The following is a 25620-nucleotide window of genomic DNA, read 5'->3' as shown; positions in this document are numbered from 1 at the left end:
GTGCTCAAGATCACTTTTTAAGATCTTATTCTACGCGCTTTCTTCCACCAGATTAGGACTTTTTTTTTTTCCCTCCGCAAGAAAAACAGACTCTTCTATTTATGGCTTCCCCCTCCCGGCGCTGACGTCAGCACTAAGTTATTTTCATGAATGGAGGGGGCGGTCATGAGGACGCGGTGACGTCAGCGCTTGCGGAAGCGGGAGCGTGGAATGTTCGTAACATTGTTGTTGTTTTGGGGTGAATCGAGTTAGCAGGACGCTCCGCTCGCAGGCTGGCTGGCTTGCCGTCTGCCGCACTCAGCAAAGCGGATTCGACGGCCTCGTTTCCCCGAGGGGGGGTTAGGTTCCCACCAAACCGGACATAATTTTCTTTTTAATATATTTTTTATTTTTCCGTGCATTCCAGTCCACGGGGATCCTCGCGCGTCCACAGAGGTGAGGTTGTTGATTTATGTAATAAGAAGTGAGTTTGGATATTCCGCTAAAATACCGAAATAATAATATTAATTAAAAAAAAAAAGACTTTAAGTCAACACGTTGGCCAAAAAAAAAGCTTACTCTGGAGTTTGCGGTTACGTTGAAATAAACAGAATTAACGACCTCGTGAAAGTTCACTACGCTCATGCGATTTCCATTAATAACTTTAAAAGTAGTTTGGTTCGGTCAAATTAGAGCCTCATTTAAGCAATCTATATTTTAAATGATGATTAAAAATAATAACACAGGCTATTTTTTCTACAAAAGAATCTTTTAAAATATTTTCACCACACTTTTTGTTGTCATTCCAAGTTTACCGTAAATAGCCCAAATTCAGGCTGCCTTTGACATTGCAATAGTATAACACGTGGTATGCATTTTCAAACATGTACATGTAGGACAAAGGGCACCAGACCACCCGGGCAGGCAAGGCTAGTGGGGGAGCACATATCTCCATCTATAAGACATCCCCTCCCCAGGGGCAAAGCAAGTCTTAATAATGTTGTTCATAAAATAGATAACAAGTGCATGATTTTACAGCTCAACATTTTTTCCAAATGATCTCAGATGAACGTGCGTTTGAGTCACATCTTGCACTTTAAATGTCACCAACTTGCACTTTCAATTTTGTTCCGGGTGGGTGCACAGAATGTGGGAGTGGGCGCTCTTGTCTGTCATGAGGTGAACATGTGGTTGCATTGAACCCCTCCCGCCCCCCACCCACTATATTTTTCTCTATTAGGTCCCAGGCTGAGTCACTTTTTTTTTCCACTGGCGCGCTTGTGGTGTGAGCGTGATGAAGCACATGAGGGTTAGGAGATCCAGACAAGGGCTCTGTCTTTAAATTGTCACCAGTCATTTGCTACTCGGCCCGCATGAAACGCGGCAGCAGAAGGCAGCGAGCTCATGTGGCTGGCGGTGGAGTGTTGTGAAAGTGACATAGCTGCGGTGAGCAATGTGATGACTCACAGGGATGTTTGCTCTGATGTGTTTTTGCCTCGCTCGCTCTGGATGGATGGAGGGAGGGAGGGAGGCGGATGATTGGCCGTGCAAGCCTGCGATTTTACTCTCGGGTAAACATAATTTACGCAGCTAATAATACATTGGGTTACACCTGCACAAGCGACAAAATACCAGAGATGAAAACAAGACAAAAAGAAAAAACGCACTCCGGGTTTTTAATTGATTTGGCACAGGGCTGAGCAATTAATTAATCGAATTCAGATCGACATCGCATTGGAGTAGAAGGTAACTGGCAAAAACTTTCTAGCATCCGTCTGCTATTTATAGAGCAATTGTTTTTAGCTACGAGTGTGCAAAACACGAATAGAAACTTGGTTTGGCGCCAAATTGTCAATCAAAAGTCAGCATTATGATTTATGCTGTTGACGTGTGCAGGTGTACCTATTGAAATGACCTCACATTTCAACGGTGACCTCGAACCACCCTGCCGGCGCGCCTGCCTCATTGTGCTCCAAAGGCGTGGCACACTTTATTTACTTGCTAGGATGTTATTGGGAATTCCTCACTGAGCAAACGCGGGGCCCGATGGTTAGCTGACGTTTATTTTGCAACTTCCTGATGGCAGCATAAAAACCAGAATGCCTGAGCTTGTCGTTTTGAAGCCCGCTTTATCGCCTTCCGTTATCAACACGCGGCTTTTCCATGTCGGCTCATTTCCCCAGCCCTCGTTCTGCATTCTTGAAATTGTCTTTGGAATACAACGAGTTCTCCTCCCTTTCCGCACCAAAGATCTACTGTGGTCATGCCAACCATTGCTCGGGCTCCTTTTCCTTCCTTTCCCGTGAAACAACGGGATTTTCCAGGAAACGTCAGATCGGGAGGGTGCGATTCCCTGCCTGCCGTTTGCGGCTTTTACCAGTAAACAGCGTGACTCACCGCTCGGCTATGCGCCGCCGCGTTTCCTTCGCATCGGAGCCCGTCGAATGTGCTGCGCTGGGGGAAAGAGTGGAATCTGCACATGTACAGGGTCCGTTGGATGGATTTCAACAAACCGCCTTGGGAGCAAAAAAAAAAAAAAAAAAAGATTATTTGCCATAGTCTGCACTCTGAACTAGCAAATAGAAAAAAAGGAAAACAAGGTGTCCAAAGCGGCCCAATGTGTTGTTTATTTTCAGAGCGGGCCGGGCTCGACAGTTACCTGCTGCAAACCTTGAACTTGACCAGATGCCTGGAAAAAAACAACAACACGTCATCAAGTGCGTTTCAACTAGCGCTGCCAGTAAAAAAAAAAAAAGAATGAAAATGTCAAGTATTCCAAACTGGAAATGTGACAGACGTAAAAGCCAAAGCACTGAAACGATGAACCGGATAACTCGAAAAAATTGTCACCAAACGTCGGCGCAAAGTCATGATCCACTTTGTTATTGTCTTTATGAGAACCAAGAGACAAATTGTCTCAAGAAGGCCCAAAAATACTTTGGAAAACATTTATTTCAAAGTGGCGCGTGCAGCCAAAACAACGCGCGATGCGCAGCGCTCTCCACATCAGTGCGAGCCCGCCTGTTGATTGCACGCAGCGACTCGCCTAGACGCCTTTCAACTCAAACTTTGCGGCGGCGGCGGCGGCGGATCACGCCGAGCTTTGTCGTGGACGCGCCGTTACATCATTCTGTTGTTGGCGGATTGCAAAGAGGGGATTTCTCAACTATTGCATTTAGGGAAGGTTTAAAATGGGAAAACAAAAAGAAAGAACACCACATAACATGCAAATGCAGAAAAAAAAATCAAGCTGGAATGAATTTTCCAATCTGCAAAGAGGCGATTTGACAGGTTCCACTGGACATAGAAACGAGTTTGCATGGTGCAGACCTCCCTGCATGTGCGCACAGGCTACGTTCGATTTGTTTGGGCACGTGAACTACGCCAGACGCTTCGGAATTCCAGACATTTTGTACACTTTGCAACTGTTGTTTTACAAGTGAGAAAAAGGTTCCAGCCCAGCCTGACCCCCCCTTCCCTCCATGTTCCCTTGTAGTAGAGTGCATGGCGGGACATATTCGGCCTACCCCGGTGAACATTTGCATGAGAGGCTCCGGCACATGTGTGTTTACTCAGGAATGCGGTTTTTGTTCTCTAAGCGAGCCATCTGTGGCCTTTTTTTTTTTGGAGGTATTTTCCCAGACTGCCTTTTCAGAATAGCCTCGCACGAATTGTTTTCTTGATTGCGTCTGTTGGGGTGAAAAAAAAAACAACCATCTGTCGCGTTTGCACAGAGCGCCTGGGTTGTATCATGCGTGCTCTCGTGGAGGAAACGTTGGCATCTTGATGAGGAGAACCTTGGAAAAACATAAGCACATGCCTGAAGAATTTCAGGAAAACAAGCCAGAGGCCCCCCTTGTACAAAGAAAGGGGGGCCTCCCCTATTGCCATCATGCGACACTTTTCCATAATCTCCACAAGGAATATTCCCAGGGACCCCCCCTACTGACCTACTTGCACATGAGGAATTCCATATTATATTTACTTTGGTGATGCAGCTGTTTCGAGGGGGGGCCGATTTTGCTAGAATCCCGAAACAGGACTTAGAGGTTAGCTTTAATCATGCGTTTCTGCGCGCTGGGACACTTTGATGTTTGTCTACATCCTGTCAACTGGGATGTCATGATTCAAGCTTGGGCCCAAATCTTCAAAATAGCCATTAAAAAAAAAAAAAAAAACATTCGCCTCAAGCACGGGTTCTCAAAATGCGGTATGCCAAAGAAATCCCAGAATTACATGTTCAAACTGTAGATCAGGGGTTACTAGTTTGAAATAACAAATATCAAGATGCAGCACTGTATTTCGACACATCTCTGCTAGTGTTTTCATTTTCAGATGATCATTTCTACAACATTCCTAGAAAATCACAATGTCCCATAGGGGGTAAGCTATTTTAGGCTTGGTTGACTTATTCATGTGGTCCCTCAGGGGCCTGCCGCCACCATGTGACCCCTGTTGTAGTACTCTACTGGTGTCTGGGATTTGGCCAGAGGGGGCAGTATAATGCAATCACAAAAAACTGCTGCAATATTAGTCGTTTTTCACAGAGGATAAAGAATATATGCCTTAGAGTATGGCTATATCTGGCTACATGCGTTGCTGTGTGCAAATATCCGCTGCTTCGAGGGTTGTAACACGACGATCATCGATGCTAACCCGAGCCCGTGTTAACATTTAGCTAGCAGAAGACAATAAATACATCATTTTCTTGAATGTTTGATTCGACAGTAAGTAAACAGTGTACAAATTGTACAAAAAGTAATGTTATGTTGACTTTTTAAAATATACTTCCGTCTCATGAGAAAAGTCTTTTTTGAGGTGGTACTTAGTGTAAAAAGGTTTGAGGAGCAGTGCCGCCCCACCCAAGGCAATATTCAGAGAACTCGCCCGGGATATCATTTCTGGTTAAACTGTCGACTTGGCAGAAATCAGTTTGAGCCGCGTCGTGCTAAATTTACCCCGCAGAGATAAATAAGGGCATGCGGAGGATCAGGAAAGCCCAGCGTAAGAGGATCCGAGCAGCGGGATGCTGATAGACGACATTGTCTGACGGTAAAAATACACCCGTGACTACGAGGGAAACTATTCCGCCGTGACACAGGGAATTTTCCACAAGCCGCCCCGGTAAAGGTCAGCATGACTGCACTGAAAATGTTCTGCTGACGTGACAGTAATTTACACCTTGTCATGTGGTGGTGGGCACTACGAGGGACCCCTCCTCATCCACTTGTTGGGGGGAAAAAAGAAATCTTGTTTGTAGTCTGCCTGAGCCTGGCTGCTGCGGTTATGAATGAGCCTTGTTTACCCGCTCGCTGACCATGTGACTCACACTCCCACGCCCATTTGCAGGGGCGTTGCCATGGCAGCCACTCAGCACGATACACGGCACTTTAAGTCCTGAAATGGAGCCCTTTCTTGGAGGTAGTGGGGCGGGTCGGCAGGAGGTGTTAGGTTTTTTTTTTAGAGCCGTGGACAAAGAGTCGAGCTTCTTATAAGGGATGCTGGCTTGGTCTAGTGAACTACATTGTTCAAACAATCGGCTCAAATGAGGTCCTACTGCCCCCTGCTGGTAGACATGGCAAATGGCAAGATGCTCAAAGTTGCAGCAGTGGCATTAGTTTTCACTTAATGGCACTTTTGTGCAATTGTGGGGGTTAGGGTTCACCAGCAGAGGGCAGCATTCGCAGCCAACCACGACCCATCTGCAGGTGTGCCATAATAGAGGCACGAACTATTGATGGTTGAAGGTCCTGGGAGGATTAGAGTGATACAGAAACATGGGCTGAAATCTGATTGGATCGTAAGAGTTTACCGGGTGACTAATTTTCATTTCTACTGTCTCAGTGCGTCTCCTGTGAGAGTGTGGCAAGTTGTCTGCATGCAGGGAATGACGACTCCTTTCAAGACGAGCAAAGCTTTAAAGGTAAGCTCCGTCATCTCGTCATTAGCAATCGGGTTCTCACGTGGTGTTTCCCGGTCCGTAGGTTAAGAAGGAGTCGGGCGAGAATGCCCCGGCCCTCAGCGACGACGAGCTGGTGGCCATGTCCGTGCGGGAGCTGAACCAGCACCTGCGCGGGCTGACCAAGGAGGACGTGGTGCGGCTGAAGCAGCGGCGGCGAACGCTCAAGAACCGAGGCTACGCCGCCAGCTGCCGCATCAAGCGCGTCACCCAGAAGGAGGAGCTGGAGCGCCAGAAGACGGAGCTGCAGCATGAGGTGGACAAGCTGGCCCGCGAGAACGCCAGCATGCGGCTGGAGCTGGAGGCCCTGCGCGCCAAGTACGAGGCACTGCAGTGCTTCGCCAGGACTGTGACCCGCAGCGGGCCCCTGTCGCCGGGCAAAGTGGCCACCACCAGCGTTATCACCATCGTCAAGTCGGCCAATCACAACAGCTCCGGGCCGACGCCCTTTTCGGCGCCGTCCTAGTGTCCGCCCGACTGGGGTCTCCGCCTCTCGCCCGATCCTGACCGGGCCTCGTCCCGCACCGAGTGGAATCTCACAAGTCAGACTGAAGGATAATCGACGGGATGGCGAGCTCCACGTCCTCTTATGCTGCATTCGTGACTCTCCCTTCTTCTGTCCTTTATCTTCACACCCTAAAAAGTGTCCTCACATCTGACATCTCTGGGTCGGCTTTTTTTTTTTTCCCCCCTCAGTCCTTCAGTTTACACTTTGGAACTACATTCCCAATCTTTTTATGCAGGGGGGTTTACATTGGACAACATCTCCCAAAAGTCACCATGAGCTTCCTTGTTTTTATTTGACTTCTGGCTTTCCTTCGCAAAACTGCCACTTGGGGAGTTTGTCTGTCCACATTTGCACCAATTTGAAATGTAATTCACGATATACCTGAAATAAGGAAGCGTATTGTGACTTTTGGCACAGCCTTTATTTGCACTGTGCAAACCTCCTGCCCCCCCCATCCCCCCGACACCGTCCTAACAGCACCGGCAGGGTAAAGTTCCTTTTCTTGACTGAGCAAAAGACCGACGAAAACAAAAACGTCCGACATGCCTTCAAGTGGCAGCACCAGTCCATATTGTTTTGAAAGTATGTCAAAGCTCACCGAAGCATTTCCAAGCACAGCGTTGCCTCAACCAAGGGCTGAGAGATCCTTTTTAAAGATATCTGCGTGCCTAGCAGTCCGCTCTGTTTACTAAGTTGTCACATAGGAAATTACTGCATTTTGACTTCACGAAGCTAACAGCACTTCTCGTCTGAATGCTGAGAGACAAGCGGTGAAAATGAAGGACTTTATTTTCTGGTTTCAATTTTTCCAGAAATGTAAGAGTTCGGGTTTTTTTTGTGGTTCTCAAGCAAAGTGCGCTTTTGTTTTTTTTGTCCTTTCAGCACTTATTGGCTTTGAAGCTGAATAACAAGCACTTAAAAATGATCCCAATTGCTATGATGTCATCCCCTTTTTTTTTCTTTTTTTTAATAGTCCTCTTTATTTGTTCAATTGGTCGTATAGTCTCTCAGCATTCACGCAAATTTTTTGAGGAGACTGCAATTTCTAGTTAGGTTATTTTTGCCTCTTAAATGCCACTCTCTGGAAGGTAATCCATATTGGATGAAGTTAAAATCACTTAATGACAGGTTTTTAAGAATGAAATATTTCCTGTAACATAAAAGCTTTGGACTTCAGGCTGCGGTCACATGACTCCGTCCAGAAAGTAAAACGCGTCATTCCTACTGCGGGGTCAGCTGAGTGCTGCTGATGGTGGCTCCGTCCGTCACAGTCGCTATTTTATTTTCTGTCCATTTTTTTTTTAATTCAAACACACTTTTATAGGAAAACCCCTGACGCTCACCTTGTAAGCAGGTAGAAATGAAAGAAACCATTTGTTGCCATGGCAACCAAATGCCATAAATGCCCATGCTCTTAAGGCCTTCTCAACCGGAGGGTAAAAAATTTGCTCATGACAGGATCTTCTCTTGGCCAAGAGAACATGACTATTGCCCCCCCCCCTAAAAAAAAAAAAAAAAGTAAACAGTTGGGAGGGGGGGGGGGGGCTTTGCTGCTGTACAACCTGCTGTGACCTTACAGCTGTGTCCTTACTCTCATTTTGTATTTTGTACATTTTAAGTCATCTTCCTGACATATAAGTTTTATATGCATAAGTACATATTATATATATACATATATATATATATATATATATATATATATATATATATATACTATATATATTCCTTTTTCTATATTTATGTTACTATCCTGGGAGTGGTATGAGTTACGTTAACCGTTCTGTTGAAGTCCACTTAGCATAAGTAATTGATGCTGAAAATGTGTCCATACAGCAATGAAAAAAATATTTTGGTCATGATTTGATGAGTATTTATAGGCCACCGATAGTTGCTCTAAGCACAATTTGTTGTTGTTGTGTCTCTGTGACTGAGGTTACACAAAAGATGCAGGTTTTTTTTTTTTTTTTGTTCTACTTCACTAGAGTAAGTTGACATTCTGACAGTTCACTTTTTGGTGTAAAAAGTGCAAAATCCAGACACCCGATGTTGATCGGAACATGTTTGACTCCCATGCGTTAAGTAAGCATGCATCTACAGCACAGCACACGTCGTATGTTCTTGTTGCCGCTTTATTTTCCTGATTTCACTTTTAACCACGATGGTAATGCTTTTATAAGAGCCGTTATCCTACCTGAAATAATTCCCAGAGCTGCTAAAACTCCTGTCCCTCCACAATGAAGCTTGACGCAGACAGAAAGTTTAAGCCGACAGCGACCTCCTGTGGCAAAACGAGGCATTGTTCAATACCAGTGCTTCACATTGACAAGTGCAGAAGAGTACAGTACACAAAAACAAACCTTTTTTTCCAGGTGACGTGAGTGTTGCTGGTTCCCACGTTTCTGCCAACTGTATAACCAAGAAAAAAAAAATTGCCACTTCACACAAAGCAGTTAAGAGCAATTAATAAAATAAAGATGACGTTACCTTTTTTCCAGTTTGCTTCTTCCCCAGATTTTTCACATACATTCGTATGAGTCACGATGACGACATAGTCTAGAAATGTGCTCACGTAAATAGCTTCGATAATTTTAGTCATCCAAACAAGCTCGACCAGTCGAACAAGCTACTCGAGATAAAAAAATATTTCCTAAAGAAAATGTTTGATGTGGTTGCAAGGTATTGCAAGTTTGCTGTCATTATTATGCTCTTTCATATTTATTTCATTCATGTTTGATTCTCATTCATAAGATGCCTAAATTATTTTTGTCATCTTTCATTTTATGTTTCCTCCTGTTTCAATGAGCTCGCCTGGTGTAGAAATCCAATCTTTTTGTCTCTGCTGCGTTATTTCAACCATGCTAAATTATTCCACGACGTGTCTGCTGTGTCTTGTTTTCGTACCAGCAAATAAAGATTTCTCCTTGTTTAAAAAAAGAAACTGTCACAAATCGACTCACTTTAATCTGACACACATAAAGATGACTTTATTATGAATACTTGCAAATTTCACTTTGAACCCCCACATGCAAGTTCATTTTGGTCTTTCCTCAAGAAGAGCAATGATTGGCACTAATGGGTATTAAAATTATGTCAAATGTACAAAAATGGAAAATTGATGGTTTTTTTTAGATTTATTGATTTTAAAATCAGTTTGTACATAAACAACGTACATTCAACATGCTTACAGATGCATCTCAATAAATTAGAATAGTGTCATTTCAAGAAGTGAAACTAATAGAAATTCAAAGGGGAAAATAGTTTTAAAAAATCTAATCCTGTGTCCTAGTCTGTGTTAAAAAATATTTTGACTGTTTCTTATGTGATATACAATTTTTGTTTTGTTTTTAGGGTTTCTATTAGCTGTAAGCCAAAGCCATCTTTTAAAAAAAAAAACATTTTGGGTGGTGATTAACAATCAATGCTTATCTAAGAGTTTCACCACTTTTTGAAATAAACCACTGAAATAAATTAAATTTTCCACAATCTCATCATTTTGTGCCTGTATAGTAGATATACGATCAAATCTGAAAATATCATAATAGAGAATGCATGGAAATATAAATAGTCCCCCTGATAGTAAAAGGCTTTGCCAAATATATTCACAAGAGTGCAGATGCCACAAAACCTGCTTTTTAGTTGCACAGTTTCATAAGACTCCCATTTTGGAGGAGCTCCACGCATGCAACACATACAAAAGACTCTGCAGTGATCTATTTTGCAGTTTGAAGTACCTGCTCCAAAACCAAACCGGGAACTTGCATTTTTCTTGACTCAAACAAGTGGCAACTGCAATCCACTAGGTGGCGGTGTCGACCATTGTCACACTCCTCCAGTCACACTTGATATCACAATGGTGTGTTTGTTATAAGGCCAAGAAAGGCAAAACATCTGACTGCTGTGCTATTCGTTAAAGTTCAGTAGAAGAAAAGCAGTCTTTGCTCGACATTGTGTCGAGGGAAAATAATCCGGTTGAGGTAAAACAGCGACGAGGACGCACGCACCTGGATGCTGCGGCTTAAAAGTCGTCGTCGGACATGATCAGCATGACTTTGTCCGACTTGCGGGAGCCCTTGCCGGCGGTGGCGGCGGAGGAAACTTTGGCGTTGGGGCCCGGCGGAACCACCTCCTGCGTGGACTGCTGCGTGTACTGCTGGTAGGCCGGCGAGAAGTTGTGAATGGCGTCTTGCACCATGTCGCCCGGGTTGATGGTCTCCTTCAGACCGCTGGAGATGCTCTGCATTGACTGGATGCTCTCTGCCAGAGACAATCGCGATGTTAGCGGTACCAAGTCACAAGCGGCTCAAGAAATACAAGAAAGAGGGCGGCCACACTCACGTGGCACGTCGTTCTTCTTCTCCTGGTAGACGGTGCAGGTGAAGGCGTAGCGCAGGGCGATGGCAGCGAAGAACATCTCCATGCAGATGATGAAGTTCTGCCATCCGGCTGCCACCGTGCCGGCGCCGACCTCTTCCCCGTCGATGTAGAGCGCGTTGGGAATGACGCCGCAGCGTTCCAAGATGGCGAGGACCATGCCTTGAACGGGAGAAGAGTGGTGAATTCTCGCGGTCCCCGAGCGCAAAGCTACCACGCGGACGTCTCACCTTGCCAGAAGGACAAGAAGATGACCGACTTGATGGTGAGGAACTTGAGCACGGGCTCGTACGGCCTGAGCAGCTCGCTGGTGGCGAAGAAGAAGAGGAAGAGGGCGTAGAGCGACAGGCTGACGGAGAAGTTGTAGATGATGGTGATGTACAAGTAGCCCCCGTTGACGCTGAGCACAAGACGGACAACAACGTCAGGTCAGACGGCCGAACATCGTGAGATCGTGAACATGTAATCCTTCCCGATAAACAACACGGCGGATCGGCAGATCCACTTTTAGACCGATGCTAAAAGGCTAACGATAAAAAGCTGACAAAGCGTCTGTCTCAAGTGGTCTTAAGTAGTTGGAGTGCCTTTAGGAATAAAACCACTGCGGGCTGAAGACGGGATGTAAAAAAATAAAAGTGCCCTTGTGAGGAGCTTTTGGGGTCACACGTCTCCGCCATTAGCACAAACTAAGCAGCTGGAAAAAAAGAGAGGGAGACGCCGCTCACTTAAAATCCCCATCGTGGTATTTGCCATAGGCCTGTAGGATAATGGTGATGGCCGCCATGATGGGTTTGACGATGCAGAACTGAAGCGTTGCCTGGAAAACAAACACACACACACCGTAGCAAGAAGGACGAAGCATTTGTTTGTACAATTCTTCCATCTCACTGCACACAAATAGAGCCGCAGTGGCCGATTCATTACCGATTCATCGGGTACACATGTATCGAGCTTGAATGCCAAAAGCTGCATCGTCATAAATTCTAACCTTGAAAAAAAAACAACAACTGTGCTCAGTTATCATGAAGTTATCTCTCGGAGAGCGCAAAAAAAATGAGACAAGATAGATAGCCGGGCGTGGCGTGGCATTCAGGAGGACACCGCGCCGGTCCAAAAGTCAAGTTTACTTCCTGCTTCATATTAATTGAGAGCGAGCCTTTAACTCGGAATGATTCACGACGATGCCGCAATATTTCATAAAGACGGCTAGCCGGCAGCACAGCGACTTGAAAAGAAAGTGCATTTGAGTCAACATTTTTATTTTGCTAAGTGCGTTGGCAACCTGCTGACATTTTCCATTAAAAAAAGACTAAATCATTTTTTAATTATTAATTCCCAGCCTGCTACGACCTGAGGCTTTTTTTTTTCCCTTTCCCTACAATTTGCACTCGCGATAGTTCACCGGTGGCAACTATCGACGGGCCAGATTTGTTGCGTCCTCCTGAGTATTAATTAAAAGCAAAGCTACTCCGCTTTGACTTACAGTACGAGCTCAGCTCCTCAAATTGATCAGATCAGACTTGTGTGAGGCAAAGGGCATTTTTTTTGGGTTTGATCTCTAGTTCAATAATGATGACATACATGCAAGTCTCTGTTCTCCTTCACCTTGGAAGTCAGCGGAAAAATTGCATCACCTGACTACTACAGAAATGCACATTCGCTTCATTTTAAGGGAACGTCTTGAAAAATAAATGTGTGAAATCAAAGTAAAAGCAGCCTGAAGGCTTACCTGTTTGCAAAATCTTAAAAATCCGATGGAGTAGCTCATGCCACCCAAGCAGCAGGTGCCATAAAGGCAGCTTGACCTGCGTGGGGAAAAGGAAAGCATTCAAGTTCATGGCAAAGCTCTGTGCAAAAAAAAAAAAAAAATTAAAAAAAAAGCCACAATGAGTGGCAGGTTATCAAGGAAGACAACTTACTGTATCGGCTTCCCTCGAATCTCGGACATGATTGCGCTCTCCCCTCCAAGGTATTCAAAGGACAGACTCAGGAAATTATAAATGACAAATGCTGGAACAAAAAAAAAAAAGAAGAAGTACGTTTAACACATTGTACAAGACAATAAATTGCAATAACCTTTAAATTCATTTAAAGGAAGCCCAGGCCAACTTGGGCACGATAAAGAATAATTAGTGGGGACATTATGGAACAATAAACGTTTCACAATAAGAGCCTTGCAAAGGGGTTGTGTGTCTTGGAAATCCCTCCCTAATCCTTTGTTGCTATTTAAAGGCGGGGATTAAATAAAGCTAATGCAGATGGAGGGGGGGGGCACGCTTCCTGTGATTGACTCATGGTCGCCGATGGGATTGGTGTCTTCCTGCCGCCATCAGTCAGCCACAATGGCTGTTCAAATTTGAAACTAATCTTTCTGAGTAGTGCCTTCAAATGTATGATAGGTGGTGTGTCAATATTTTGGCTGTTGCGTATTTAAAATTAATTGGATGAGTTGTATTGTTTCCAATACAAACGTGAGCGGCTATCAGCTTCCCACTAAACCAGACCGATGTGGAAAAACTTGTTTGGTCAGATGCTTTTTTTTCTGTGTCAAACGGTGGAAATGTCAACGACGAAACGGTTGGAGGGGGCGGGGGCACGCACCTTCGTAGCAATCCCGAACCGAGTCAAAGTACACGTAGTACTGGTTGTTGTTGATGAAGAGCAGGCTGAGCCAGGAGTCGAAGGCGTAGATGGGCACGATGAGGAGGATGCGGATAATGTAGCGCTGCTCATTTGGCACCGTGTAGGAGCGCAGGTGTGTGTAGATCTGCCAGGGGGACACGAAGCATATCAGCAGCGTTTGAGAATCGAAAAAAAATAAAAACATCAGTGAGAGTTTAAGTTGTAGTTGTTGTTTTTTTTTTAAATGATCCAGTAGCTTTCACCCATCCCCCCCTTGGCTTTGGCTGTCATAAAAATGAGATTAAGACGCCACCTGTTGCTCTAGCATGACCCTGATGAGCACAGATGGAGATTATTCTGACTCCGGCAATGCGGAATCTTTTCATAAGATTATGCAAACGTGGACGTAGCTTGTGCCAAGGTTTCCTGCCAGACCATAAAAGGCAACACCTGGCAGAACAGAAACCTGTGATTCTTTACAAGCGTGTGAGCATTATTTGCCCTTTCAAACCCCCATGTCGTTGTGCGGTAAAGCCATAAAAGAGCGATGGCACGAAGCTGAAGAAAAAGCCGTCGCTAGCGCCGACAGTCGAGCGTGGCCTCAAAGAGTGAGCTAGGAAAAGGTGAAGCGTGAGGTAATAAACCTTTATGGATGCAACAATTGCTTTTGGTCCCTGAGCGAGGGAGGTGCGAGCGGCGTGTCATTTCCCAGCCATCTCTGATTACACATATTGTGAGGCACACATTGAATAATGTTCAGTGCACATTAAAGCAGGCAGTTCATGAAAACATATTCAGGGGGAATGACAGTGGCAAATGGTGATATTACAACTTTAAACTAGAATCCATTGTGAAATATTCTTCCTAAAGCATCACAGTAGTTGACTTGTTTTTTTGCCATGTTATTTTGTTACTTAAAATCAAATGATGCATACCTGGTGGCACGTGATGAGCAAGGCAGACCACACAAAGATGCCGGAGAGTGCTCGGGCGGTCACGGTGTTGAGAAAAAGCTGATCCTCCAGGATGGTGCCATTGGCCATGCGAATGATGGTCATGTTAGATACGTCCGTCCTGTCCGGGAGGATGGGGGCGCTCAGGTGGACGATGGATGTGTTCTCCAGTGATGCGTCCATGTCGGCCACGGAGATGCTCATCTGAGAAGCACGGATGAGACTGACCATGGATATTTTTTTTTCCAAAAATAACATAGAGTTTGCGATTTCAAGACAAGGGATGGGTGGAGAATTAACACATAATTTAAAAATAAAAATTAAATCGGCAGTTTGTTGAGCTAAAGCTAAGACCGAGTTACTACTTGCGTGGCTTGCCAAATAATTAGGTACAACTTCAAAATGTAAACAAAAAGGCTGGATAAAAAAAATTCTACCTGCGAAATACCATTTTGAGGTAAATTTATGTTGACTGACCGTAACCATGCTCGAGAAACTGCCCTTTAAAAAAAAAAAAAATATATATATATATATATATATATATATATATATTTTTATATATATATATATATATATTTTTTTTATATATATATATATAGAGCTTTAAAATTGAATGTAATCAGGTTGTACAAGTGTACCTAATGTTGTGTCTCACCTTAACCCCGTGGCGGCGGAGGCGACTTTATCCGGTCCACAAAAAGACGAAGGAGCGTCTCGGGGCGAGTGTCAGCGGATCAAAATCAGAATTTAATCGCCTTTCACGGTCGGCGGCCGAGCACGTGAGGCGTCATTTATTTGCAGACCGCGACGGCGAGATCCAACCGTCTCAACTTCCTTGTTTGTCTCAGGTAGGCCGCAAGCTGACAAGGCGAGGTCGAAGTCCTTTGGAAACACACCGGCCCAAAAAAATAAAATAATAAAAAATAATAAAACAGCCTAAACTCCCTACACAACAATAAACATTGAAGCTTCTGTTTCTACCCAGTTCTGCTGAATAAAATGAAACAAAAAGTGTGTAAATTTGAAAGTATCGAAACAAAACTGAGATTCAGGCGTCGGATGGGATAAACAGGTTGGCGGAACAGGTGAAACAGTCACGTGACTACAGCTCTCATTGTGTCGTCACCGTGATGCCTTCACGAACCGATAAGACACCTCGGACAAAACAAATCTCAAAGAATGCTCTTATGCTTGGAAAATGAACAGCGTGTATGTCGTACACGCTGTTCATTTTCCAAGCATAAGAGTATAAAAATTATTAGTGAGACTAATTTATTATCATTAATGGTGTGTCTGGCAATTATATATGGAGTATTCATAATATATTCAAAATATAAGTGGTGCATATGATCATTCTCATGCTGTTTTTAACTCACTGTTTCAAGATTGCCCTGCCCCTTTAGAAATCAACAGTTTTAAGAGGAGGTAGGGCATCAAATTCTAGGATCAAATAAAACCATTTTGGATATACAGTTAGCGAGAGTTAATCATTAGCAAAATGAATCTCTATAATGATCGCCTTTTGGGAGGTTTGATGTAAATCAATGATGGACAAATCTAATCTCTAACCTGTTTTATTGAAAATGTTTTGTGATGCTTTCAGATATTCACATTGCAAGGAAATGTGATCACATGGCGAATGACAAAACAAGTGAGCGTTATTTTTGCAAACTGGTAAAGTAGGACAACAGCTCTAATAAATTGCAATAAAAAAAAAACATCCAACTCAATTAAAAAAAGAAAAAAAGGGAGATGATGGGGTCTTGCAGTCTTCCTACCAAACTTGACAACTTTTGATGAGTTCTTTTATTTGCGTAATTGCATCGACTGAGGGGTCCTTGAGTGCCAGTCCCAGTAGGACAGGCCTGCCGGCTTCTTGTGACACAAACGTTCCCAGGTTTTTACCACACACGTGTGTCAGGGGCTGAAAACAAATGGAAAAATATTTCAACAAAAGAGTTGCACACTTTTTGTCAACAAAATCATCTAGTGTACCTCATCTTTTCCCAGCAGCACTTTGGTGGAGAATATCGGAGTGTTGAAGTCATCGCATTTGGACTCAGGCGTGATGGACACCAAGGTTCCGATTTTGCCATACTGCGTTATTACGACAAATATGTAATTACTGAATTGTGTGCACACAACTTCCGTGTCAATGCCGTTGATTTCTTTCTGCGTCTGTTTCGATAAGATGATGGGCTCAGCCGCAGACATTATGTCGAACCTGGGGAAGAAAATACCACAGTGCAGGAATATTCTTACAATACAAAGTAGAGCAGTTAGCTAGAATATATATTGCACACGTCAAACATAATATTAGCGTTGTAGATCAGGTACAACTTATTTCTATTGATTCTACCATTCAAATAAAAGTGATGCTAGACATTAATAGTGTGCAGCTTTTCTCCCCAATGCGCACCAAACAACATTATTACTTCACCACTGATCTGGCTGGGAAAACTATCGAAGTACCAAGACAATACTGCTTTCAAATTAATTCATCGTAACATCCACTCTTTGTCTGGCGGCAGCAACTTGTGTTTACTATTCGCTGTCCCGATGCTAACATTAGCCCCCTAATGCTATGTGACTCAAGTTTTTAAAAAATTAGGATACAAATGACGAGAAACTTTTAGCAATCAAAGCTTCCTTACCTTTCTTTAACCACCGGGACGCTTCACTTTTAGTAATACGTTTTCTGTCGCATAAAAGTCAGCCAAACACGCGTTGTGTTTTGCTTTCAGTTTCAACAAGCACTTCAAATCGGTGTCTGCGTCATGACGTCATGACGTCGCTCTTCCGGGTTGCTTTTGCCTGCTTATAAATGAAGATGAACTGAAGATAAAAAAGCGATATTAACATAAAAAAAACGAATAGAACGAATAAAACTTAATAGTACAGTAAATAAATAAATCAACGAATTTTATCCTACATTAACACATAATTTGTATGGTTTTGTTTATTGTTGTTCAAGACCCAGCTTTTTAATTTATTGGAATTTTAAATGATTTCAGATGTCAAATTTTTTTTTTTTTTAAGGTTTAAATTCCAACCTAATTTTTAGGCTTTAAGATTCTTGTTCGGTGGCACAGATTTTTGAAGCCTCCACATCCTCTCAGCAGGGGCAAAAGAGGGGAGGAGAATTTCTAATCTGCACTACTCCTCTCATCTGGTGGTTTTCTTTTGTAATGGGCCCCACTAATAACCGCTTTAAACCAACGTGACATTTGAACAGAACGAGGGCACAGATAAGCAGACGCAGCTTCAAGCGAGACGAGCGCCCGAGGAAATTTCTCAGTCATCAAAAGTGCTTACGAGACTTTTTTTTTTTACATTCCAGGTGGATGTGAGGCCTCGTTGAAGTCTGCAAGTGCTGCATCAGGCTGATCCGGAAGGCAAGCGTCCCTGTGACACATTTGCAATGTCAAACGGAGCGCCGGACTCAGCAGAATTGCAATGCATTGAGACCCTGGCGGCGTCTTTGAAATCACAAGGACAAAACTGATCATGTTGTCATCTTGACGCGGAAAACACGGCTCTCTGAATATCAATAAACAACGTGTCAGCATGGAAACTTTCAAAGAGAATGTGTTCGGAGGTGATATTCCGGTATTTTTAAAAGAAAAGTTGCACTTCGGCGGCCAATCAATAAATTCAAAAGGGTTCACAAAGAGAGCTCACTTACATTGTCTGTCAGATTCCCTGTGTCAAAATGTCACCTCTGGTGTAAATGGGTTTTTGGGAGAGAGTTCCACCGATTACCTGGCTGGTGGGATTCTCACACCTGCTCTCAACAGTTCATGGAGATGGACTCTTGGCGAGAAGAAACACTTTACACAACACGGCAACACAAGCTAGTATTACCCTGGTGGCCACTAGAGTGCTGTGCTGTATTGCAGATGGACCATTTGCTGTGACATTTCAAAGTTGCACTCCAGCCGCATGGGATTTGGCCACACAGGCCACTTTCCATCCAGTGCTTTTGAAAATACAAGACAAGGATGAACCGAACCGGGGGCGCCAACATGTCCAGTGCATTTGTCTGAAAGCCTTGACAACTTTTTTTTCTTTTACTTGCTCCATCTAAAAAGAAAAAAAAAAAAGTGATCTAGGCTTGTTTGTTGAGATTTATTGGATTCAGAGGGTCTTAGCTAACGTTTTAGCCATATTCCAAAAAGTGAATATCATTTGTAACAGCCAGTTATTACACAGACAAGTTATGACAGCAATAAAGATAATGATGGATTGTTAAACATGAGTGCAAGAAGGAAGGTTCACGCTTCACATTTCGGTCACAAGCCAGCAGTCATCATTTTGTGAGCAAGGTGTCGCGCCACTGATAAGCCCCTTTTTAAACTCCTCCATATTCAGGTCAGCGGCAAATATACTTTGCTCGAACTTCAAATTGAATCGACATTTGAGTGAATAAGAACGGGACAATAGATGTTCATCTGGTAGGTCATCACGTCAAGCGCCTCGCGTATTGCATCGTAAGCAGATGTTTTTATTTCGCCTTCGTGTTTTTGTGGCCGTTAATCTTCAGCCAAATTCTAATCTGTTTCACAATTTTTTTTTTTGCACAATTGTAGCACACTTTAAACACTCATTTTATTGTCTGCTGAAATCATATATATGTATGTGTGCGTATGTATATATATATATATATATATATATATATATATATATATATATATATATATATATATATATATATATAGATAGATAGATAGATAGATAGATAGATAGATAGATAGATAGATAGATAGATAGATAGATAGATAGATAGATAGATAGATAGATAGATAGATAGATAGATAGATAGATATCAGTCATCACACACGCATATATGATTTCAGCAGACAATAAAAGGTGTGTTTAAAGTGTGCTATAATTGTGTAAAAAATGCACAACCTGAACTTACAGAGTTAATTTCCATACCATGTCACATTCAATACGTCCGTTCGTGTTTGTTATGCAGGCTGAGAAGTCAACTGTGAGAATTGAAGCGCTCGTACAAGATTGAGTGAATGTCACGGATGTCAGTTGAAATGAACGAGTGTCAGTGTCTAAATTGTGGCGCAGATTTGCTTGATGAGTTCATTTGCCGTAATCAGACAGAGATGCTTTCCGGGCACGTGCGGCAACTACAGTGCCGGCTGCCCTTTCACTGTTGTTTGACTTTTTTAAAGCAAATGCTCCACCTGATTAATTCCAATAACTTTGTTCATTTGCAACTCTGATTATTGGCTTGTGCCTTGATGCAGCACCTCATTACGTCGCGAGCGCCTTGGAAGCCATTCGCTACCATCTCATTGAGAAATGAAATATGATCAACAATTAATATTGATATTCCACAGCCGTCGACATGCAACTATAATTGCTAATTACATTATTAAACACTGCGTATATCGAAACGGATCTTGAGCTAATCTAGCCAAAATGTTTGTTTTTCTATTGGGGGGGAAAAAGTGATTACATCCATTATAGTTTCACAGATTTCCTTGATGCCGCGGGAAGTCGACTCAAATGGCATCCATTAGTTCCCCAAAATGACTCCAAGCGATCTCATGGAAAATTCACTCCTCTCTTTAAAATTGCATTCAGACCAGAAGTACACTTAAGGAGTCTCGGTCCTTGGGGATTATATTGGCGTGCATATGATTGCATACCTTTCATTAAGCGCTTTCAAAAATGAAAGAAATTTTCCTCAGCGAGGGTATGCGGCTCATTTTCACAGACATAATTGCTGTTGATTTTTCAAGATTGTCATGACACAAATGGTTGCAACTAGATGAGAAATAAATGAGTTTTTGGTCACTCCCGCCAAGAATCCTTCCTTTGAGGGGGAGACAGCAACCTGCTCCCCGCCCCCCCGACCCACCCCCACATCTCCCCCATCCGCTGTTCATTCTGCTTATACTTGCTGTCCAAATCCCAACAATGACACTGCCAATGTCACCAATCTTGATAAATGGCTCGCTCGCCCGTGTCCCCCGTGAGCCAATCAGCGCTGTTGTTCTTTAAATATCATTACAATTCTGTCAAGGCTGTCTCGCAGAATGTGCTCCATCACCACCTTGACCTCCATGTATGGAGGGGGCGGGGGCAAACACACACACAAACAAACGCACACATGTGAGTTGCCATCTAAAAAATACAGACATTTACCGGACACACCATTAGGTACACTGGCTGGATAAGTAATGGAGGCGTTTCAACACAAGCCTTGGGGGGGGTTGATGATGTAATGTCCATTGTTGTCCAATTGTTTCCAACCCTTTTCAAACTTTACATTCTCTAATTTTGCAATCATGTAAACAAGCGATGTTCTAATCTTGACATTGGTTTCATTTACAAGCTTGCACTTTAGCATCGCTGCTACATGCCGCATCATCAACATTTTAACCCGACCTTACTTCTTTCAGCTTGTATCTATTTGCACTAATGCCCAATCGTCCCACTGCAGGGCATACCCCTACCGTCTTATAACACCCGAATGCGAGGTTATCGCCAAGCGCATCTTTCAATAATCGCATCAGTCCAGTCCAATCACACAGCTCGCTCATCGATTTGTTCACCGCCTGTTAAATCTACGGCGGCGACGCTGTCTGAGTCTTGTGAACTTGGCTGCAAGCTAAACGACTCAGTCAATAGGTGAGCCATTTCTAAATCCTTAACAAGAAAGAAAGGCGCTTTCAAATGTGGGTCACAGATTCTCCGCATTCTCGACACAGGCGAGGATATTTCGCCGTGTTGAATTCACTTAACATGGCCCAAACAAACAAACCGACAAAAGCAGCTGATCCGGCCAGGCAATGTAATCCATAAAACGGCACGGTGTTACTTGTAAGAGGTGTCAAGGCGAGGCGGTGGGAAAAGGGAAACGTTTCATGTCGGATCAAGGCGAACATGGCGTGCGTGTTTTGGGCGAGCTGGCCCGTGCATTAGCGTTAAGAGGCGAGTCGCACGTGAATACTTCATGCGGGCCGAGGGATGCGCTTAATGCAACCGACAAGGAGCTCAAAACAATCCATGAATAAAACACCGGGCTGGGACTCTGTGAGAACGTCTGCTTTTAATTTTGCCCTGCACAGATTATAGCGTTTTTGTTCAGACGAGGAGGCCCGCCGCAAAGTTGTGTAGCCACGTGGGGCAAAAATCTCTTAAATAGGAATCTTCCATTTAAAAAAAAACAATAGTAGTGCGAGTATTTACTCTTTGAGTAATCACCGATAATGAGCACAGATAAAAATATGACCAAAGGCTGCAGTATAGCGCCAACTACTGCCAAGGAGGACTTAGTGGGTGACATGGTCTCTGGGTAAATGTCACGTGGATTTTTAAAACAATTTTACAGGGCCAAGAGTAATTTTGGGGTAAAATAAAATTTCGATTAATCAGCCGATTAATTTAAAAAAATACATAATAACTTTGATTCCTTCACGCTTTTAATAGAGACATAAACTACCAACAATTATTATTTTAGCATTTCTTTAACTTCAGTAATGAGAGAAACATCTGAATGTTTGTTTGTTTGAATGTCTTTTGTTAATCTGTGTGTAAAAATTGTCGTCAAATTTTGCCGATTTCAAAAGAACTAAAAATGGCCGACCGAAGTTATGTCCCTAAAGATTACCGTTTAAAATGTTATGAAAGGTTGGACTGTTGTGACTACTGATCAAGCAAACAAACTTATTTTTCCACAGACATCATTGTCACCAATAGTAGGATAATATCACATTTGACTGCTATTTAGTTTGATAGATAGACGGGACAATTTGGGTATTGTTATGCATGAGACATAATAGGCCCAATATTTTACTCTGACATGACTATGTATTTGTAGGCGGATCGGTGGAAAGTCATCCATCAGTCTGGCTGCGCGTGTGTGTGATGGCTGACTGGCTGGCTGGCTGGCTGGCATTTTGGCTCGCGTGGCAGGTCTGTGATCCGGCCCGGGCGTTATTTCCAACAACGGTGAGCGACGGCAGAGACATCGCACACACCTGGGAAAAGGTCAGCGAGGAAAAATGGCGAGCCGGGTAAAATTACCTCTCCGCCACCTCATCACCGCGCTCCGGTACCGCAATATGTTCTGCAGCCGGATGTGTGTGTGCGTGCGTCATATCGGTTCTGACAGCAGAGCGCCACAATTCTTGCGTGTCATCGATCCGGTGCCTTCCACTTGTCAATGTCAGACAGCAGTTGGGATGTTTCCGCCGTCATTCATAAATACGAGTGTGGTCGTGGAGCATATTAGTTGCAACCCCACAAAAAGCATTCAAGGAAAGGTTAAAGGTGACATTTGACTTTTTAAAATGCTACCTTACAAAGAGTGCAGTCTTGGTTCAATGGAGGTTGTGAAACGCTGCTCGAGAGCGCCTGCCCACTTCCTATCAAGTGTGAAATTAAACAACCAAACTTTAACTAAAAAAAAAAAAAAAATGAAAATATGTCAGTGAGCGAGCCGGTCTGCATTTTAATGAATTGTAATGCTCGGCTAATTAGCATAATGTATGCCCCCACGCTGAGTTTCTCAGTCCATTACATGACCGGCTAAGCTAAGTAGGCAGCGATGCTAATTACACGGGATTACTTTTTGTCCAACAACAAAACTGAGAGGAAGTTCAATCACAGGTGCCGAGTCATTAAAGGTGAGAAGAGTGTCGGTCTCGTCGCTAATGCGTTGACGTGCTGCGACCCGCGTGGCCCCACCGGGTCACTACTTTGCTTTACAGAGCGACCACGTCGCGAATGCGCCGCTGTTGCCTGTGTGCTCGCCCAAGCGGAAAATTCCGTTTGACTCGGTCGGGCCCGTCTTATCTGACTCGGTGTATGTTTTTTCCTCCTCTTTTAATTTGCTTCTCACTGAAAGGCCTTTTTTGTTATTAGATTATTCAAATGAAGCTCACCACGTATAGGAAATAAACCTTAAAGCAAAATGACTTTGGTTCAAACAAGAAAGAATGAGAATAGCTTCCCAATAACACATTGTGTCTTTACGCTTTATAGAAGCGCCATTGGTTCAAGTTCAGGCTGCAATTGGATACTCGGAGCAAAATGTAGCAAAGAAAATAACCGCCAACAGATCATATCTGCTGATATTTTGACCTTCGAATTGTTTCTTGTTAAAACAAAGTTTTGTTAGCTAACTTACCAGGAGGACCTTTAGGTAGAGATTATCTTCTGGACCAGTAAAATATAAATCAAGATTCGATTTTTTGGGCACACTTACTAGAGCCCTCCAAAATCTGGTGGATTTAACAGCAGAGTGGCCAATTTTCTTTCAAAAGGCAAACGTCCTTTGAGTTTTATAGAGTAGACTTCAATAGGAACTTTACCCTGGCCTCTGCTAAACAACATGTTTTACAGCAGAAAGAGAAGACTCAAAAGGTTGCTTGGGGCAACAGATTTTTTTTTTAAGTCTGACATCTAACATACACATTGAATCCTTTCAAGCGCGACGCCATAGCAACGCTGGCTGCTTACCTGCTCTGCCCACACATGACTCAGCAGCTGTAATCCCTCCTGTGATGAAGGCGCCTCATTGCCGTGCAAAATGAAAGATCTGGCATTAAAAACAAAGCTCTATTAAGTATTTACGGGTGAGACTCATTTTTGGTTTGCTAGTTAACAACGAAGCAAATTAAGGCATTGAGTGAAAAGAGGAGACAGATAGCACATGTCAAGCAGTCTTGTGTTATGTTGCGGGTCAAAGTGACATTCTGGAAAATTGACTCGAAGAAAATAGAAATACAATTATTCTGGTGGCTTTTTGTCTTAAAAAAGAATTTGAATCGCTTTTTCATTTTGATGATTAAATGTGCAGTACATGACCTGTAAGCATTATTAATAGTTCGGTTGATCATCACCAAATTAAAATTATATCATCTAAAAAGAAAGAAATATCTTAATATCAAAACCATGTCATTTCCTTATTTTAGTCTTACAATGAATAAAACGGTGGAGCAAAACATGTAGACAGACAACATAATACTAACAGCCATAAATTCTTTAACCATTGTGGAAACAAATTAATCTTATATCCGACTTTGGACGTTTCGCCAAAATCCAGATTCCAGCGTGTTTAAACAAACGACATAATGGTCCAACTGGGCAGAATCGAAAAGGCTGCCCGGAGTCGCCGTGCCACTTGAAGTGTATCAACATCCTAATAAACTCCTCTGCACTCCCGGTGATTAGCTATTGCATCAGCCGAAGCGCTGCCAAAGGGTTAAAGCTGCACTTGGAATGTACTTGAGCCATTACCGCAGCCGCATTCTTGGGCTCTTTTCCAAAAGGACCATTTAAGAGAATGACTAAAGGCACATCAAGGTGTCAGGGGTGGCCATTTGATCAGCCCACGCCCAAAGACACATTGTGTTGCTGATGATCACGTGCGTGCGTCATTTGGGTCCTTGAGAGAATTCTACATGCTCCCACCTAATTTATTCGGGGTTTAATCAAGTGGGTGCCGAAGCGCATTCAACAAAATTTTGTATGTGACTGCTCATTTCTAAACACAATCACAGCCATGATGAGAAGAAACAACAGTCTTATTTTCTGTAGGCATAAAAAGCAGGATCAAATACTTCTTTCAGTTAGTGTCAAACAATACAGTGCGCCGCCATTTAGTGGTCAACATTGGAATTACATCCAAAATCAACGAGGTGGGAAAATAGAATACAAAAACAAATCAGACTCGAAATAGCGGTATAAGGAAGATGGAACCCGTGATGTGGGGGGGATTACTGTGATTCTATTTCTTTATACATAGAACCCAATCCTATAAAACAAAAAATGTCGCCAAATTACCTTTGCTGTCCCATTTTACAGCCACGGGACGGATTCATTGGAGTCACGTCCCCTCCTTTAGTCCGGTCCAATCTAGTCAGCATTCTCAGACACATTCCCCTCCCGGCATTCAGCGCCATTTTGCTGTGATGAAAAGCGAGAGCGAAAATTAACACATGGGACGATTGCATTAGCGTACATAAATCTTGATCAACTTTCTTCTTTATTGGCAACCCGAGCAAGCTTTTCTTTTCTTTTTTTTTTTTTTTTTAATTCTGGCCCAGGACTCGAGTGGACTGAGTAAGCATTAGTGCACAAACTTCATATGGAACCATCTGTAGAGCCACTGTAAAAATAAGACGGCATTATTGTTTTGGCAGGAAATAAAAGCTTTTGTGGCTCCTTTACATAACGGCAGGTTGAACAATGGAACA

General features: G+C 43.2%; 4 protein-coding genes across 5 annotated transcripts in view; 1 reads left to right on the top strand and 3 right to left on the bottom strand.

The window, feature by feature from the left end:
- The first annotated feature begins 222 nt into the window (after window positions 1-222).
- mafk (v-maf avian musculoaponeurotic fibrosarcoma oncogene homolog K) lies at window positions 223-7969 on the top strand. Its single transcript, XM_049745806.2, has 3 exons — window positions 223-435; window positions 5824-5902; window positions 5964-7969. The coding sequence occupies exons 2-3, from the start codon at window positions 5858-5860 to the stop codon at window positions 6402-6404; spliced, it is 486 nt and encodes a 161-aa protein (XP_049601763.1). The 5' UTR covers window positions 223-435; window positions 5824-5857; the 3' UTR covers window positions 6405-7969.
- Window positions 7970-9562: 1593 nt separating this feature from the next.
- On the bottom strand, window positions 9563-15498 carry tmem184a (transmembrane protein 184a). 2 transcript variants are annotated; one of them, XM_049745798.2, is made up of 9 exons: window positions 15048-15498; window positions 14375-14615; window positions 13419-13584; window positions 12737-12827; window positions 12547-12622; window positions 11543-11634; window positions 11048-11217; window positions 10782-10979; window positions 9563-10700 (listed from the first exon to the last, which is right to left on the bottom strand). In XM_049745798.2, the coding sequence occupies exons 2-9, from the start codon at window positions 14594-14596 to the stop codon at window positions 10462-10464; spliced, it is 1254 nt and encodes a 417-aa protein (XP_049601755.1). In that variant the 5' UTR covers window positions 14597-14615; window positions 15048-15498; the 3' UTR covers window positions 9563-10461. The 2 variants fall into 2 exon arrangements, with proteins under 2 accessions (XP_049601755.1, XP_049601754.1); XM_049745797.2 differs by having other exon boundaries at window positions 14375-14596.
- Window positions 15499-15950: 452 nt separating this feature from the next.
- Window positions 15951-17309, bottom strand: psmg3 (proteasome (prosome, macropain) assembly chaperone 3). Its single transcript, XM_049745655.2, has 3 exons — window positions 17047-17309; window positions 16388-16616; window positions 15951-16316 (listed from the first exon to the last, which is right to left on the bottom strand). Exons 2-3 carry the CDS (start codon window positions 16604-16606, stop codon window positions 16167-16169), a joined length of 369 nt encoding a protein of 122 aa, XP_049601612.1. The 5' UTR covers window positions 16607-16616; window positions 17047-17309; the 3' UTR covers window positions 15951-16166.
- A 1192-nt stretch (window positions 17310-18501) lies between these two features.
- The window catches only part of mrm2 (mitochondrial rRNA methyltransferase 2), a 98693-nt gene continuing 91574 nt past the window's right edge, over window positions 18502-25620 (bottom strand). Inside the window, exons 3-5 of the mRNA XM_049745610.2 lie at window positions 25208-25330; window positions 23882-23960; window positions 18502-22398 (exon numbers count right to left, since the gene is read on the bottom strand). Of these exons, the coding sequence (XP_049601567.1) occupies window positions 22255-22398; window positions 23882-23960; window positions 25208-25330 (346 nt within the window). The 3' untranslated portion in view covers window positions 18502-22254. The remainder of the gene's footprint in view (window positions 22399-23881; window positions 23961-25207; window positions 25331-25620) is intronic.

The sequence above is a fragment of the Syngnathus scovelli genome, chromosome 16 (genome assembly GCF_024217435.2).
Source record: "Syngnathus scovelli strain Florida chromosome 16, RoL_Ssco_1.2, whole genome shotgun sequence".
In the NCBI taxonomy this organism is placed as follows: Eukaryota; Metazoa; Chordata; class Actinopteri; order Syngnathiformes; family Syngnathidae; genus Syngnathus; species Syngnathus scovelli.
This window is presented reverse-complemented; position numbering and strand designations above follow the sequence as displayed.

Coding starts and splice junctions, on each gene's coding strand:
- mafk (XM_049745806.2), top strand. CDS start 5,858: ATGCAGGGAATGACGACTCCTTTCAAGACGAGCAAAGCTTTAAAG. Junction 5,903..5,963: donor AGACGAGCAAAGCTTTAAAG/GTAAGCTCCGTC, acceptor CCCGGTCCGTAG/GTTAAGAAGGAGTCGGGCGA.
- psmg3 (XM_049745655.2), bottom strand. CDS start 16,606: ATGTCTGCGGCTGAGCCCATCATCTTATCGAAACAGACGCAGAAAGAA. Junction 16,317..16,387: donor TGCTGCTGGGAAAAGATGAG/GTACACTAGATG, acceptor ATTTGTTTTCAG/CCCCTGACACACGTGTGTGG.
- tmem184a (XM_049745798.2), bottom strand. CDS start 14,596: ATGAGCATCTCCGTGGCCGACATGGACGCATCACTGGAGAACACATCC. Junction 12,828..13,418: donor GGTTCGGGATTGCTACGAAG/GTGCGTGCCCCC, acceptor TTTTTGTTCCAG/CATTTGTCATTTATAATTTC. Junction 10,980..11,047: donor CTTCTTGTCCTTCTGGCAAG/GTGAGACGTCCG, acceptor CTCCCGTTCAAG/GCATGGTCCTCGCCATCTTG.